Source organism: Apus apus, chromosome 15, assembly GCF_020740795.1.
Source record: "Apus apus isolate bApuApu2 chromosome 15, bApuApu2.pri.cur, whole genome shotgun sequence".
NCBI lineage: Eukaryota > Metazoa > Chordata > Aves > Apodiformes > Apodidae > Apus > Apus apus.
In genome coordinates, this window is record NC_067296.1 from 8,170,954 (window position 1) to 8,185,440 (window position 14,487).

The window sequence follows — 14,487 nt, forward strand, 5'->3', positions numbered from 1 at the left end:
CTTTCCCAGATCTGATGTTATCTTACTGTCATACACGTCAGCGCATGGTTTTCACAGGGTCACATCATGTCACAGACTGAGTCTGCTCCCACTGAGGCTGTTGGCAAACTTCCATTGAGTGAATGGGGCAGCATCAGCCTATTGCCAAGATAACTGTCCCCTTAAATTTATGGGAAATTCCTGATCATAAATCACATAGCATCCTTTAAACTAAACAGTTGTTGAGTGCTTAGCTCCACTCAGCCGAATTAAATTAGTAACATTTAGATCCTCAAATAATGGCAAGGAAACAACACAGCAGAAAATAAAATCTGGCTCATGAGAACTAGGCAACAATATGCTCTGTCCTTAAGAGTTACCTGGGTGATAGGTAAAATGCTGGGGTTGGCTTCTTTTTCTTTTCCCATTGATGACGTAGAAATTCACCTTCACAGCTGTGCGAATGTGCTTGTTCCTGTACTCTGGTATTTCTACAAAAAGCATGCTCTGAAACAACAAAAAGTGACAATACAGAATTAGCAACTGAGGCTGACTGCAGATTCTTGTGTGGGTCTCCCCTATTATGCGTCCAGGCAAAAAGGAGGAGAAACCTATTCATATCTATAAGGAAGGGTATGAGAAGAAGAAAGGAAAGAAAGAGCAGATGGTGACAGACTAGAAGATTCTTGGTAATAGGAAGCTGGTTTCTGTGTATCCTCTCTTGATGTTGCCCTGAACTTGGAGAGAGAAGTCTCAGCTACAAATAAAACACACAGAACGGTGATAAATGTGGCAGTACTGTTCATCACAATATGCTTGATAAACAAGTATGTATTGCAGAATTCCTTCTTTTTTGTTAGAGTAAACTTGATTATTCCATAGGCTTTTTATGTATACAAACCCAGATCTGGCTTCCATGGCAATTAACAGCAAGTGTCCCATTCCCTTCCGCAAGGGCAGGCATGGCCCATGGCAATGTAAGTGCTTGCTCCTAAAAGCACTGAACAACTACAGTAAGGACCCATTAAGCAAAGTGAACAAAGAGGCTCATTCCCTCGAAAGATAAATGTTCATTTTAAATACTATAGTGCAAATCTTGTCCTGCAAAGAACGGAGCACCCAAGACTTTATCATAGAGGCAAAAGGAAGTCAGGACAGCCAGCATCCTGCAGAGGACTGGGCTGATACAATAGAGTCTTCTGCAAGAACACAAAATCTAGCAGTTGTTCAATTTGCTGTGGGTTACTGCTAAATGAATAGTTTCTTTTTGCAACACATTTACTGCTGAAACATTTGACATTTGTTCATCACAGCCATCAGATAGCTGCTCTTTCTGCTTTTGAGATGCTCTTTGAAAACCATCCCTTGAATACAACTTGCTGTCTGAGGAGCTCAAGGAGAGGACATCCAATGTTTTGCATACTTACAGGCTGGCTCTTATCCTTGTCCACTGTTGCCTCCATTTCCCAGATCTGCTGCCCATCTAAAAGAATATCACAGTATTAACCTTGCTGTATTTTTTTTTTTAATCATAAAGCTTAACTTAAAAAAAAAGAAACAAATTAAGGGCATTAAGTTAGCAAAGTTCTCAAAAATGGACTTAATTTAAAGGACCTTCCCAGTCCTAACCAAAAGCAACAGCATTTAATTTAAACACATCATTGAACACTTCTCTCGCCAGGAAAAAGCTAACATACATATTAAAATTAAATGTTTATTTAGAAATTAGCCAAACTGAGGAATGAAATATTTAGCACAGGTGCAACATCTGCTTTTTACCACACTTGATTTCAGCCAGCTTGACTGATGGAGGCCACCAGAAGGTCAGATAACTCATTAATGGTCACATTCAGTCAGCAGCTCAGCAAACTTTCCGTTATTTTAAGCTATGACCACATGGCTCCCGACCAGTGTGGTAAGGGGCAGAATGAATGAGAACATGGAGGAAGGACTAGCTAAAAATGTCATAGGGTGCATGGAGATGGAAGCAAGAAAAGTGAGCTGCTTCAGGGCTGACTTTTAGAGGTGCTGCACAGTGAAACTGGCAGATGCCCTGAATTCTCGCAGGAGTGTAGGTTTTTCTAGAAGTGGTTCAATGGGGACAAATTCTTACTGTAAGTGGAAAAACAGCTATATAGGGTGCTTGATTAGTGTTATGCTTATCTTCTTACTATTATAACCTGTTTCTTTTATGTGCAATATGAAAACTCAGCACGTGCTGTCAAGCAATACGCCTCGTCTGATCAAGGAATAACCCCATCATCTCCCACAGCAGATGTGCACCTCAGCATGGCCACCACTGCGGGCTGTGACAGAGTCACAAATATTCACCACACTCAGTGTAAAAGCATCTGTGACAGCCCCTACCTCTGAACCACCAGAAGTAGTATTTCTGCTCTTAATTATATCCATGCAGCTCATCTCTGTTCTGCTACACAAAATTGTATTTATAGGGGAAAATAAAATCTTGTATGGAATACCATCAAAGCAACCCCCCCACTATAAGAGTACAGCAGTAGTGACAGGATATTTGTACAGAAACTCGGTGCTCCATCTAGTTACAAATGTTTCTTAAATCTACTGTTGCCCACACTTCCCAGAAACATCTTTTAGCAATGCCTTCCTTATTACTTCTTAAGAGTTTAATCTTTACTCCTTTGACTTTCATATCCTGCTGAGCCTTTTAAAAAAACAAAACACAACCTTCATACCTTTCTGAAAGCTTGATTTTAAAATGAATAGGGGGACAGGTATCCAAATGAACCAACATGACTTGAAATACTGCAGCAGCAAGGCTGGTGTTTGCTTTGGTGAAGGGGAGGCAGCTCCTGAGCACATTTCTGTGGGGGTTCCCCAGACTGCACACCCAGGTCTGGCAGGCCGGGGTAAAAGTCTCCTAAAAACAGTCCTTTCCACAGGAGTTTTTATTTCTCCCAATTCTTGGAAATTCTGCAAGAGCTGCTTTTGTCCTCTGTTATTTAAGTACTTCTGCTTCTGGCGAAAAGGGAAATGAAAGAGTATTTTTAAATGCATTTTGCATTTTTTCTCTTGTTTTCCTCTTTGTTCTCCGCTCCGCACAGACAATGAGCTGACAGATGTACTGGGCTCTTCGGGCAGCCTCCTCCCAAGAGGGACCCGAGCTGTGGCTCCACGGCCAGGCCACAGCCCCAGGGAGGGCCCTGCCTGTCCCGTCTCCCTGTCCTTCAGCCCCTGGGTCATCCCAGCTGCACCAGGCAGGACCTCACCTCCCCCAGCCAGCACCCTGCACCTGAGATACTTCTGCTATCTTTTGGCCCCTAATCACACACAAGGGAGAGAAAGGTTTTCCCTGAGTCCGTCGCCAACAGCATGTCCCTTCCTCCCTCAGGATGGGCCAGCTCCCCAGCGTGCTTGGGCAGGGTGCCTGGCTGGCTGAGCCTCCACACTCCTGATCCTTCCCACTGAGAAACTGGAGGCAACTGAGGAAAAGCTGGAAGAATGGCTGTTTGTTGGTTACCTGTGAGGAAGAGCCTCACGGGGGGAGAGAGGGGAGCCTGGGCCTCCAACACCTCACGCCGCTATTGCCACAGTATTCAGGGTGCAAGGAGAAAATGCTAAATAATTCTAACTCTTTTCTTTTTCTTCTTCTATTTTTTTAAGTGTTTTAAGTTCCTCTACAGTGAGTCAGTTGTCTCTTCAATGCTAACACATGGATTAGTGACCGACTGCCTGAGCAGAGAAGGCCCAAGCAAGCTGTGCAATGAGAGCCGGAGAAGCTCCCGCCGATTTGCTGCTTAGCCCTCACGTCCCGAAGGCCTGCTGTGCAAAGGAACGAAAAATACTCCATTATTTAACAATAAGCATTCACTTTGGCTGTTGCTCTGGACTGTTGCAGGTTAAATCTATAACCCTATTAATGCAGCTGATGCTTTACTGTAGTTGATACTGTAAATAGCTCAGGGAAAGGGGAAGCCAGCAAATGTTGGGGGTTTAATCTTGCAAATACTAATACATTGTCTGATGACAAGGCAGTAAATATTTAATGCCTCTGCTAGGTGATCTTAGTAAAAGGAAACTATCATAATATGTGTTAAGGAACCTCCCTATGCTCCATCTCCCCCAAAAAACCCAAACAAACAAAAAGAAAATAACCCAAGAAATTTTTATAGTTCTTTGAGAAAAAATGGAGGGAAAAGGCAACAACAAAACATGTCCTAAGAGCTCTGATAGAGACACACTTTGGGAGCTGTCTAAGCAAAGCAATTTGAACATGTCCTGACTACAAGAAGAGCCAAGAGGGAATATGTGACACTGGTTTTCCTCCAGGCAGAATGTTTTCATCTTTGTTTCTGTATTGCTAAATTCAAACAATCTGTGCAGATACAACAGCACTAGCTTCACAAAGAAGGTAGAAATCAAAAGGATTTTTTGGTCCAAAATGCATAAAATAAAGGAGAAACGGGCCTCCAAGTCATCTGCCATATTCAAGAGGCCTGTGAAGCATATGCAACCACAATCACAGTGGATTTTAATTAGTAACCAAGCCACCAAAATTGCACTAAAAGCTAATGAAGCCAACCATAAAAATCAAATTATGTTTAAACTGAGTAAAAATCTGTGGTGATTAAGGATAAGAATGAGAATAAGCCCAACCAAACAAGAAATAAATGTACTTGGGTTTATCATTCTAATGGCAATAAATACTTCTGTTTTGATATATTCATGCTCGTGGCAGCTAAACAGGTTTCTAAAAAATCTATCAGCAGTGACAATCCCTGTTCTTTAAGCACCAAAGCCCTGTTGAATATAACCACTCTGCAGCTCATTCCCCTGACCTTTATGCTTAAATATCACGATGTGGCTCCATCTGTCTCACTGCTTCACTTTTATAGCTGCAAAAGTACAAACTTCAGCCCGAGACAATCAATATTTGCTTTTCCTTTAACCCCTCTGGATGTGCACATTACGGTGAACTTTTGGCAAAAGAAAGAGGGAGACCATGAATAAAATTATAAATACAACCACATTCAGAAATCTCTCTACTTCAACATATCCTTTTTGCTGGAAATGAAATCTTTTGATTGTGTACACTGAGAAAGTGTATGGAGAGCAGGAGGAATAAACTGAGAAGTCTAAGGCACATCTAAAGACAATTTGAGCAAATTCCGAACAGAGAAATCTTGCTCCAAGCTGTCAACACATTGAAGACCTTTAGAATATTCTCTCTTAAAGGAGAATTTTCTGAGAAGGAAATTAAAGGGGATTTTTTTTAAAAGTCATCAGCAAAAATGGGATTTTTATTGTAAGAATGTGCTAAAAATCATAATGCTGATATGGTGGTAGAGTACAGTCCCAAATACAAAACCTGGGTCATAACCTGACTACTCAGAAGTAGGCCCTTTTCTCCAGTCCAGTGTTGCAGCGCAGGTGGTGCCTAAACAGCGTGGATGCATTTTGCCTTGGGCAGGAAGTTGGGCTCAATGACCTCTCGAGGGCCTTAATTACCCTGTAATTCTGCCACACCACAAATAGGACAAATAACTGCTCCTCTCCTTGCCTGTGAACCAAGAAGATTAAGATCCAGCTTGACCGATAACTTAATTTGAAGTCTCCAAGTACAGAGAGCTGTTTATTGTGTATAATTAAACCTGCTTTGACAGTGGAGAGTCAGAAAACTGCACAAAGAGCAACAGCATAATTTTTTTCTGAAGTATTGCAAGAGCATGAGCACACAGATGCAGCTAGTGTGTGCTCTGCAAGTGGCAGTCAGAGCTGGGCTGTCCTAGCAGCGACACATGCCAGCCAGAACACTGCAAGGATGGCCCAAAACATGCATGGATCACACAGGAGCTTGGTGCCAGGTCCACGTGTGTGGTTGTGTCTCAAATTCAACCTCCAGAAAGGGGAATTCAATCCACACTTCTGAAAAGAGCAGTAGTTCCACAAAAGATGATAAAATATTTTTTTATTTAACCCTGAGGTCTTACCAGCTGTGGCTGCCTCATGTGATATTTTTACTGTTGTGGTTCCCTGCTCATTTAATGGTTTGTCTTAGTTGGCAACTCTTTAACACCACAGGTCAGTGAAATGTTCAGGAAATAGAGATTTTTGTGCTGCTTCAGGGCTATGAGACTTAGCATTAAACCCTGATGAGAGATCTGATTGTGTCAGCACTCTTTGGAGGAATGAATGAGTTGTTGGAAGCAGGTAATTCTACCCTCTCTAACTCAAACTGTGATCATACCAAAAGTCTTGCTTCAAACTTTGGGGAAAATCAAAATGTCAGTCTGCATTAGGAACATTTTGGGTGATTCTCTGCAGCCCCTTATAGGGCTTTTTTTAATTAGCCAATTAAAGGTTTTCTGAACCAGTTACAGCCTTTACACATTATTCACGATATCTTACTCATAACTTTGGGGTCAGTAACTAGCAGAGAAACAAACTTACTGCTTTATTTGAACAAGCATGACTGATGGACTGAGAAGTTCAGGAAATTTTCTTTGCAGTTCTCTCCAGTTGAAGACTAAGTATACTATTGTGCCAAATCAGTATGTGATTCTGTGCCTGCATGTGATTTTATGCTTGAAAATGTACACTGCTTTTTAGTCAAGCATTACACAAATTACTTAATGAACAACCTGTTACCTTTTTCCCAGGCAGCAAACCACACTAGTTCCCCAAAGAAACACAGCCTGGTAACTAGTGAGGCAGCTACCCTGACAACACATTTCTGCAGAGGTCACTTTAGGCTTGCAATGAATTGTCCCAATTCAGTGTGTTTCTTGGAAGGTCTTCCAAAAAAGCACAATGATTATCAGCAGATGACAGGCAGCTCTGGAAAACAGTCGAGGTTTTCTAGAGCCACCCCAAGAATAAAGAACAATGACCATTTTCCAGCAGAACAGATACCACTTCCAGGATGAGAACACTTCACGGGTAGGGGAAAATTCACACCAAGTCTATGCTGCACTCTTCAGGGATGAATTCTGATTTCAGCTGGGAAGTTACTCTGCTTCATGTCAGTGCAAGGTTGCTCAGCATCTGGTCCTAAGCAGTTCTCTCCTTCTAAGCTATTACTTCAGAACAGTTTTCAAACTTTTGAGCAAACGCAGCATGAATCAATTCAAAACTCACCAAACTAGAGGTTAGAGCTATTGAATTTTTCACTGAGCTTGGTTTCCATGGATTTCTTTTTCTTTCTGAAGGAAGACTGCCCACTGCAGATAATGAAACTGTTTATGATGAGCTGAGACCAGTGCCTTCATTTCACTGAGGACCTAAGTTTGAGTCACCAAGGCTAAAGATACAAGTCAAGGTCTGGGAGGTAGAAGGCCAATGGATTAGTCATCTGCCATCCTGCCCAGCCCTAAATCTGACATTTTGCACAGTGAGAACAAGTCTAGAGGACATTTCTCCCCATCTATTGTTGAGAAATTCAATTAACGCTAAAATAAAACATTAATACAGTAGCTGAGTAGTGAAGCAGCAGGGGCAGCCTGTCATTCCAGAGCTCTTCCAAGTGGTCCCTTATGCTAATTCACTAAAGTAAATTTGTTGTTTTTTTAAGATTATACGTGTTTTTGTGTGTGTGTGTGTGTATAAATTATTTAACAAAAGCTCCTCTCAAAATAAAACCACTGGGAACCTCCATGTAATAAAATGAGTCACACCAGGATGCGATGACTAAGCGGGACAACAGGGAATTCCACTCCCCATGCCAGCTTTTTACATGATCAGTTTTCTGTCAACAGGTGATGGAAGCTTGTCTCTCTGCCTTTCATTTATTCCAAAAAAATATTATTATTTAATAATATTTTCTTTAAACAATTAAGATTCAAAGCTGAATAATCAGGACCAGGCATACTTCCACCAGGCACCCCCATAGTAAACAGTGAGCCAGGGAATCCAGGCCAGTAGTGGCTGCCTGTGTTAATAAGGATTTACCAGCTGTAAAATTCCAAAATCTTGTGTCATACGGGGAAACCTTCCAAAACACTGGATTCCACCCTGTCTCGCTGAGCCACTAACAGCTATGGCAACTCCATTTCTGCAGCCACACTCTTTTGCATTTTTGTGTGTGAGCCTTAGATTTTTTCCTGTTTTGCAGTGTTTTTCTGGGATCCCCAGTTTACCATCTGACAATTGCCCCATGGGATTACAAGAACACCTGGACAGGCAACACATTGCAGCCAAGGGGTAAACCTGTGGGGATAAAGTTCACTGGGTTTCCATCAGCTATAACAGCAAGGAAAAGCACAATGTGTCTCGTTTACCCTGAAACTTTCAAACCTGCACAGCAAAAAAGGGCAAACTCTAAGCCTCCTGATTCATACAGTATTCACAAATGGTGGGATTTGCTGAGATGCCTTTCTCTTTTACTTAGAACAAGCAAAACAGAAACCCAGAGAACAAAACCTCCCTGATCTTCCCCAATTCTGACATATTTTTGCACAGAAAACCATGGAGCAGGACCAGTGCACTGCTTTGCAGCCACCTTCATTGCACCACAAGGCATGAAGTGAAGAGATTAACCTGGAACGTGATCACCTTCAGCTAATGCAAAAACCAGGTGGGCCTCCCAACAAAGACATCTATAATTTATCCCCCTGGTTCATCCTATTGCTCTGCAGATTTCGAGTGGAGATGTGCATCCAGTTTTAAATGCTGGACTGCAGCCACAGACTGCATGGAGCAGTGAAAGTGCTAGTGCTTGTGTGCTCTTTCTAGACTGGCAAGAAAATAGCAAGGTAGCAAATATATTTCATATACTCTCTGCAGAACCTCACTTGATGCAAACAAATTGAATCATATAAGATTACTTTACTGCTCTCAGTTTTGCCAATGCTGTAACTAATCCCAGATATTCATGCTTTTTTTTTTCCTTAGCCTTTCCCATTAAAAACAAGAAACAACAGTTCATTTTTCTTGCCCAGATGCTGAGCTTTTGTCTCAGGTTAAGATACCTTAAAATCCTACATTATAATGCATGTGCAGCAGCCTGTGCCTGTGGCTGAGTTATGATCCTAGTTCTAAGACACGGCCTGTTCTCCTCAATTCTCCATAATTTAAACCTTCTATTTCAGTTAATTAATTGGAAAGTCAGTGAGAGTACTGTGTGCTGGGGTCAGATAGCAAACATCTCTGTTGGATGGATCTGGGGAAAAAATTGCAAGTTTAATACAAAAACGTTGGTGTCTTATTTTATCTTTAATTTGCCTGAGAAAATGGCAACATTAATTTTGCATCATTAAGTTCAAAGAAATAATTATTGAAAATAGTTTTCTATTTTTTGCATTCCTTGGGAGTTTTTTGATCATTCATAAATGTCAGCCTGACAGGCTTTTTAGTTCTCTGTTTGGGGCACAGTGAGAAACTTCAGACCTGATGCAACAGGAAAGGGGAACATAGCTGTAGACAAGTCTTAACATTTCCTTTCACATCTCCCACAAAGGACCATGATCTTCAGCCCTGGTTCTTTACAATCATCAAAACCAATACACAAGCCACCTTCTATTCACATTACACATGCCATATTGCCATTCCATCACAATTTTCTATAGTGAATTGTCCTGGCCAGAAGACCGTTTCATGTTTCAAGTAATTTGGCTGATTTTGAGCAGATTTGGATCACCTTACACAATTACAACACATATGGGCTGTAAAAAGCATCTACTGCATAGAAAAGCACTCGCAATAGTGGCTTTACTTAAGATAAAATGTCAGCCAGTAGGTGTGTTGGCATTCATGGTTCTGGGGCAACACTTACTGTGGACTCAGCTCCCCAAGAGCTTTGGCTCAAAGTAAAACATTGTCACTTTTAACTCCTTGCTTGTCAAGGCTGCCCCATTCTTCCTGTTGTGGCCCTAGAACTGATGATCCCTGAGGACTTCCACACCACATTACCAAAGGATTTTCTCCATTTCACTGAACTCTCTGGCTGCTTTTCATAAGCAAGTCTCATACTCAAACTCCCAGAAGTACTGAGCGTTTGCTACAGCTGCAGGGCAGAAGGGAGGGACGTAAGGAACTATACATTTTGAATTTTATATTTTTTTTAATCTATTGTACTTTTTAACTATATCTAAATAGATATATTTAACAAATCATCACTGTTGTCAGCTCTCAACTGTGAATATAAAACCTTTCTAGGGAGCTGTGATTTCCTTTTAACTTTTGCAGGGAGAGGTACAGGAAGATTGGTAGCATCATCGGGTTCACCTTACTGTGCTTCATAAACAAAGCTTTTTCTAGAAAAAAGTGGGAATTCCAAAACCAGAAAACGCTGCTATGCTTAATCGCTGGCTTGCAATGCAGTGGGAATGCAGCACATCACTCTAGAGCCTGCTTGTTTGCTTCAAAAAGTGAAAGTACTATGTTTCAAAGAAATGAAGTGATTTGCCTGGAGTTAAAGTAAAGCACGTGTCTGCAGTGAGAAATGTACAGAAGTGCTGGAAATCAGAGTTGTGAAGTAGTGTGGCTACCTTCAGAATAGTTATTAACATTATTGTTATTCCAGTGAGAGGCAAGCCCCAGCAAAGGATGTAAATTAATATACTGGAATAAAACAGGTAAAAAAGATACATGTGGCCCTTGGTGCTTCTAGAGATGAAAGGATTTCTTGTCAAATGGACTTTGAGCATCCATGTTTCAGAGGCCTTGACAGCTGCATCAGTTCAAAGGGCACATGGAGCACCACCTCCTCACTTTACAGTGAGGTGCTGAATTGAAAGATTTATGGTGGATCTACTCCAAAGATGTAGGCTTTCTGCTTGGGTTGTTCCTCCACCACCCACATTGTCCAAGCAATGATTCATGATGTCCATGTGGCCACCATAAGAGTTTGGCAGGGGAAAGCAGAGTCTATTTGCACTTTTCTCCCAGAGAAACACAAAACTTCTCTATCACTCACAGTACAGCAGCAGTAACTAGTACACAAATGGGAGTAAACACAACATCATCTGACTTGCAAGCTATTACATGACAATTAAAACAAATAAAAAGGGGAATTCCAAACCTTTTCTTTTTTTAACTGCATTTTAAGATCTGGGCTCCAACCAAACACTAACACACTTGACCTTTAGAGTATTCCAAATCCTTGATAGCCATAAGACTTTTCAAGCTCTCTCTTCCAGATTTCAAAAATTTCTATCTAATCAATCCAATCTAGTTGCTTTCTCTGACCTATTTTTATTTCACTGCACTCAGTTTTGTCTCCAAGTTCAGATCTTAAAACTCCTTCAGCCAAATTCTCCTTTTGTGTGCTGACTGACTCTACCAAATTCATGAGTTCCCCTGGGTTGCAGCAGCTACAGATTACAGTATTTCATCAGAAACAGATAACCTAGAAAAGAACTAAAAAACCATAAAGCTTGCATGTTGGGAAACCTTATCATTAAGAAAATGAATGTTATTTATGCATCAGCATTTCAAACACTTTATCATTTCAAATGTACTTCATTTCAAAAGTACCTTATTCCCTCGCTCACATACAGAGCACTGAGCTCCAGCCCCTTCATTCACTTCCTGCTGCCATTTCCTGTCACAAGCCTAAAATGAGAGACTTTTACAGACCTCTCATTGGTGAGCTCATTGCAATAGTTTGGAGTTCACATAATACAACAGGGCTGTTATTTTCATAATGCCATCCCAGCATAATTTGGGGAATATTCTTTATTTTCCAGGTATTTTTAGGGAAGAATATATCTGTAGTGCTGTGTAACAGAGAAGTAAAAACTATTAATGATTATTCTTAGAAGTGTGTTGTATTTTGGTCGCAAATATGAACATCTCTACATTTCTTTGTGCTGCTAGTAGTGAGTGAATAATTGCCTGTGATCCAGAGGAAACTGAAACAGGTTTTGAGTGTCTGCTTGAGGGCTAATACCTGACAATTGTGTGCCCCAACAGCACCTTCCTCAGTTTCGTAAGGCACGCTGCCTGTCACCTTCCCAGCACCCCATCCATTGCAGACTCGATTCAGCCCCAGATTCAATGTGTACTCAAGATTTTGGAGTCTATGAAAGAGTTAACAGGAGACTATTTCACTGTACAAAGATACCTGCACAAAAGTTGCTGGGACAAAAAGTCTTTCTACTCTCAAAACACAAGACAAGCAAGCCAAACCAAGGAGCTCTATGGAGTACAGCATGCTGATACCTGTTAGATGGCCTACACTGCTACTCTCACCCTTGTTGTCATTAGTAAAGCTAAAACTGGTGGCAAAAGAGGGAAATGGAATACCACTTGCTAGCACAGACAAGGCTTGTGAGGTGTTAAAATGAAACTCAAAGAAAACCACGTTTCCTCTGCAAGCTGGCGTTATCTTCCTGCCTTCACAAAGGTGCGATCCTTTCACAGAAACAAGAGGGCGCAACAGTGACAGGGTCACCCCAGCGATGCACGATCCACCTCCTGGCGTGTTTATTGTGGCTTGCTTTGCCTCTGCGAGGCTTATCAGCACTTCTTGCAAGCTGCTGTGCAGATCGGACCTGCAGTGAGCGAGCTCACAGGCGCAGGATCCACCTCCTCCTTCCACCCAGTGACATTTCTAATTGACAAATCAGGCTGCAGAACTAGGCTTTTTTTGTTCTGTCTTCATGTAGCCTGATGCAACAACAGCTAAGCATGGACACAGTAATCAAAATTAAGATTGTCTGCAGTTTGTGAAGAGGAAAGCTGAAAATCACACGTGCATAAGATCCTAATTTTCAGGCAGAAGGGGACACTTACTAACCTCTGACAACACAGGCACAAAGGCTTAATTCTCAGTCTGCTTAAGTCAGCCCAAGTCAGATCAGCCGCTGCAGGATCTGCATATCAAGCTCAGCTCTTTAACTTTCCTCATCTTAAGATATACTTATTAAAGAAAGGCATCTTCACCTTAAAAGCATTTCAGGGCATAACTGTATGAGATAAAACAGAGCATGGATACACAGGGACAAGCTCATCTTCAGAAGGGAGCATAATGTCCCAGATAACCCACTGCAAACTACACAGGCTTCAGTTCAGGCTAGAGATATGACTCTGGGCCTCCCATCCACTAACTTCCCCCTCTGCCAATCACTTATTTGAAGTCCAGCAGACTCAGACTGCCTGCAGAGGCTGAGGGGCAGTGGGAGAGGCAGGATATGGAACACCAGCATGCAAATCCCTGCTCCAGACTGGGCTGGGAGAAGTCATGTCTCTCCACTACCAGGAGGTAAAAAAAGAAGAAAAAAAAAAGCAATTTCCCCAGAGTGAAGAAAGCTTTAGATTTAGTGTGGAAAATGTTGTTGTTCTTTTTACTTTCTAACATCTATTCCAGCCAGAAGCATCTCTGCTCTTATATGGAAATAGGGGCTGGGCGTTTTGGATGTTTCCTCGAAGGGGCATTAAGAACTACCTCCTTTGAGTGTATCATCTCCTTTAGTTACTGCAAAACATTCTTGGGACAGGTACCATCGTGGGCTGCCAAGCATATTCCCATGCACCCTCATGATTCGCTGACATCCACGGAACAGTGGCAGCACAGTGGGAAGGAATTAATACATGGGCTTAAAAGGAAATACAGGGAGCCAAGAAAATTGCTCTGACTGCACAGGCTCATCTGAACCTTCACAGTTCAGAGGCCCAGAGCCTTTCATGCTTGGTGTAAAATAGCATGGCTTGCTGGTGGTGTGGGAAGAAACTGGGCCTCACAGCATGCTTTTTTTTGCCACACATCACCAGCTGATACCCACATACGTTAATTTTTAGCTCAATTCTTACTTTTTTTCTTTGCCAAAGGCATTACCCCATAAATCATGCACATGCGGTTCACTTGGGCAATGCAATTTCTTAAATCCCTTGCAAGTAACTGGATATATCTCTTTAGTTGCCTCTACCCTGGAGTAGTGACAGAAAACTTAGGAGCAATGTGTTTTCTTAACAGCACAAAGGGAACACAAATTTTACATAAAACAAGCTGCTGCTTTTTCATACTGCAGAGTCCTTTGTCTCACTGAAATCAACAGGAGTAAGGAATGGCAGAGTCTGGCCCTTTGTGGTTGCAGAATACTTTTTTTGATCCCTGGACATTGTTGTTACCCTTGCAGAGCACATTATTCAGAGTATAAAAATCAAGCTTAATGAAGGACAAGCTAAACAAGTCCTGACCATTTACAAAGAAACAAAAGTCCCTTTGCAAAAGTCTTAGAAAATCCAATAAAATACACATGTTGCTTAGTGAGGTGAGAATAAATGCCTGCATGTCTATAATACTAGAAAAGCAACAATTCAGCTCTGAAAAAAACAGGTAACTAACTACAGCAGAATTCATTTGTTTGCGTTTCCTCCTGCAAACAAGAAAACCTGGATCTCTGCTGCCCACCTTAACTATTAGATCATGCTAAGCATATTTTCTGGGGTCAGGTAATCTTTGAGTTAAAAATCAAGTGATTATTATTATAGCATGACATTATGAAAATACAATAGAGACCTCAGCAAAGGCAGTAAAGGTAATGCTAGGCAACTAAGTACATGCCTGTAACCACTCTTTATTCCTATTTTTTA

The 14,487-nt window shown here is 41.5% G+C and overlaps 1 protein-coding gene across 2 annotated transcripts in view; it reads right to left on the reverse strand.

Moving 5' to 3' along the window:
• Window positions 1-14,487, reverse strand: part of NFATC2 (nuclear factor of activated T cells 2) — a 92,887-nt gene that overhangs the window by 30,014 nt on the left and 48,386 nt on the right. For both annotated transcript variants that reach the window (XM_051632805.1, XM_051632804.1), the window contains exons 7-8: window positions 1,407-1,462; window positions 360-486 (exon numbers count right to left, since the gene is read on the reverse strand). In XM_051632805.1, the coding sequence (XP_051488765.1) occupies window positions 360-486; window positions 1,407-1,462 (183 nt within the window). The remainder of the gene's footprint in view (window positions 1-359; window positions 487-1,406; window positions 1,463-14,487) is intronic.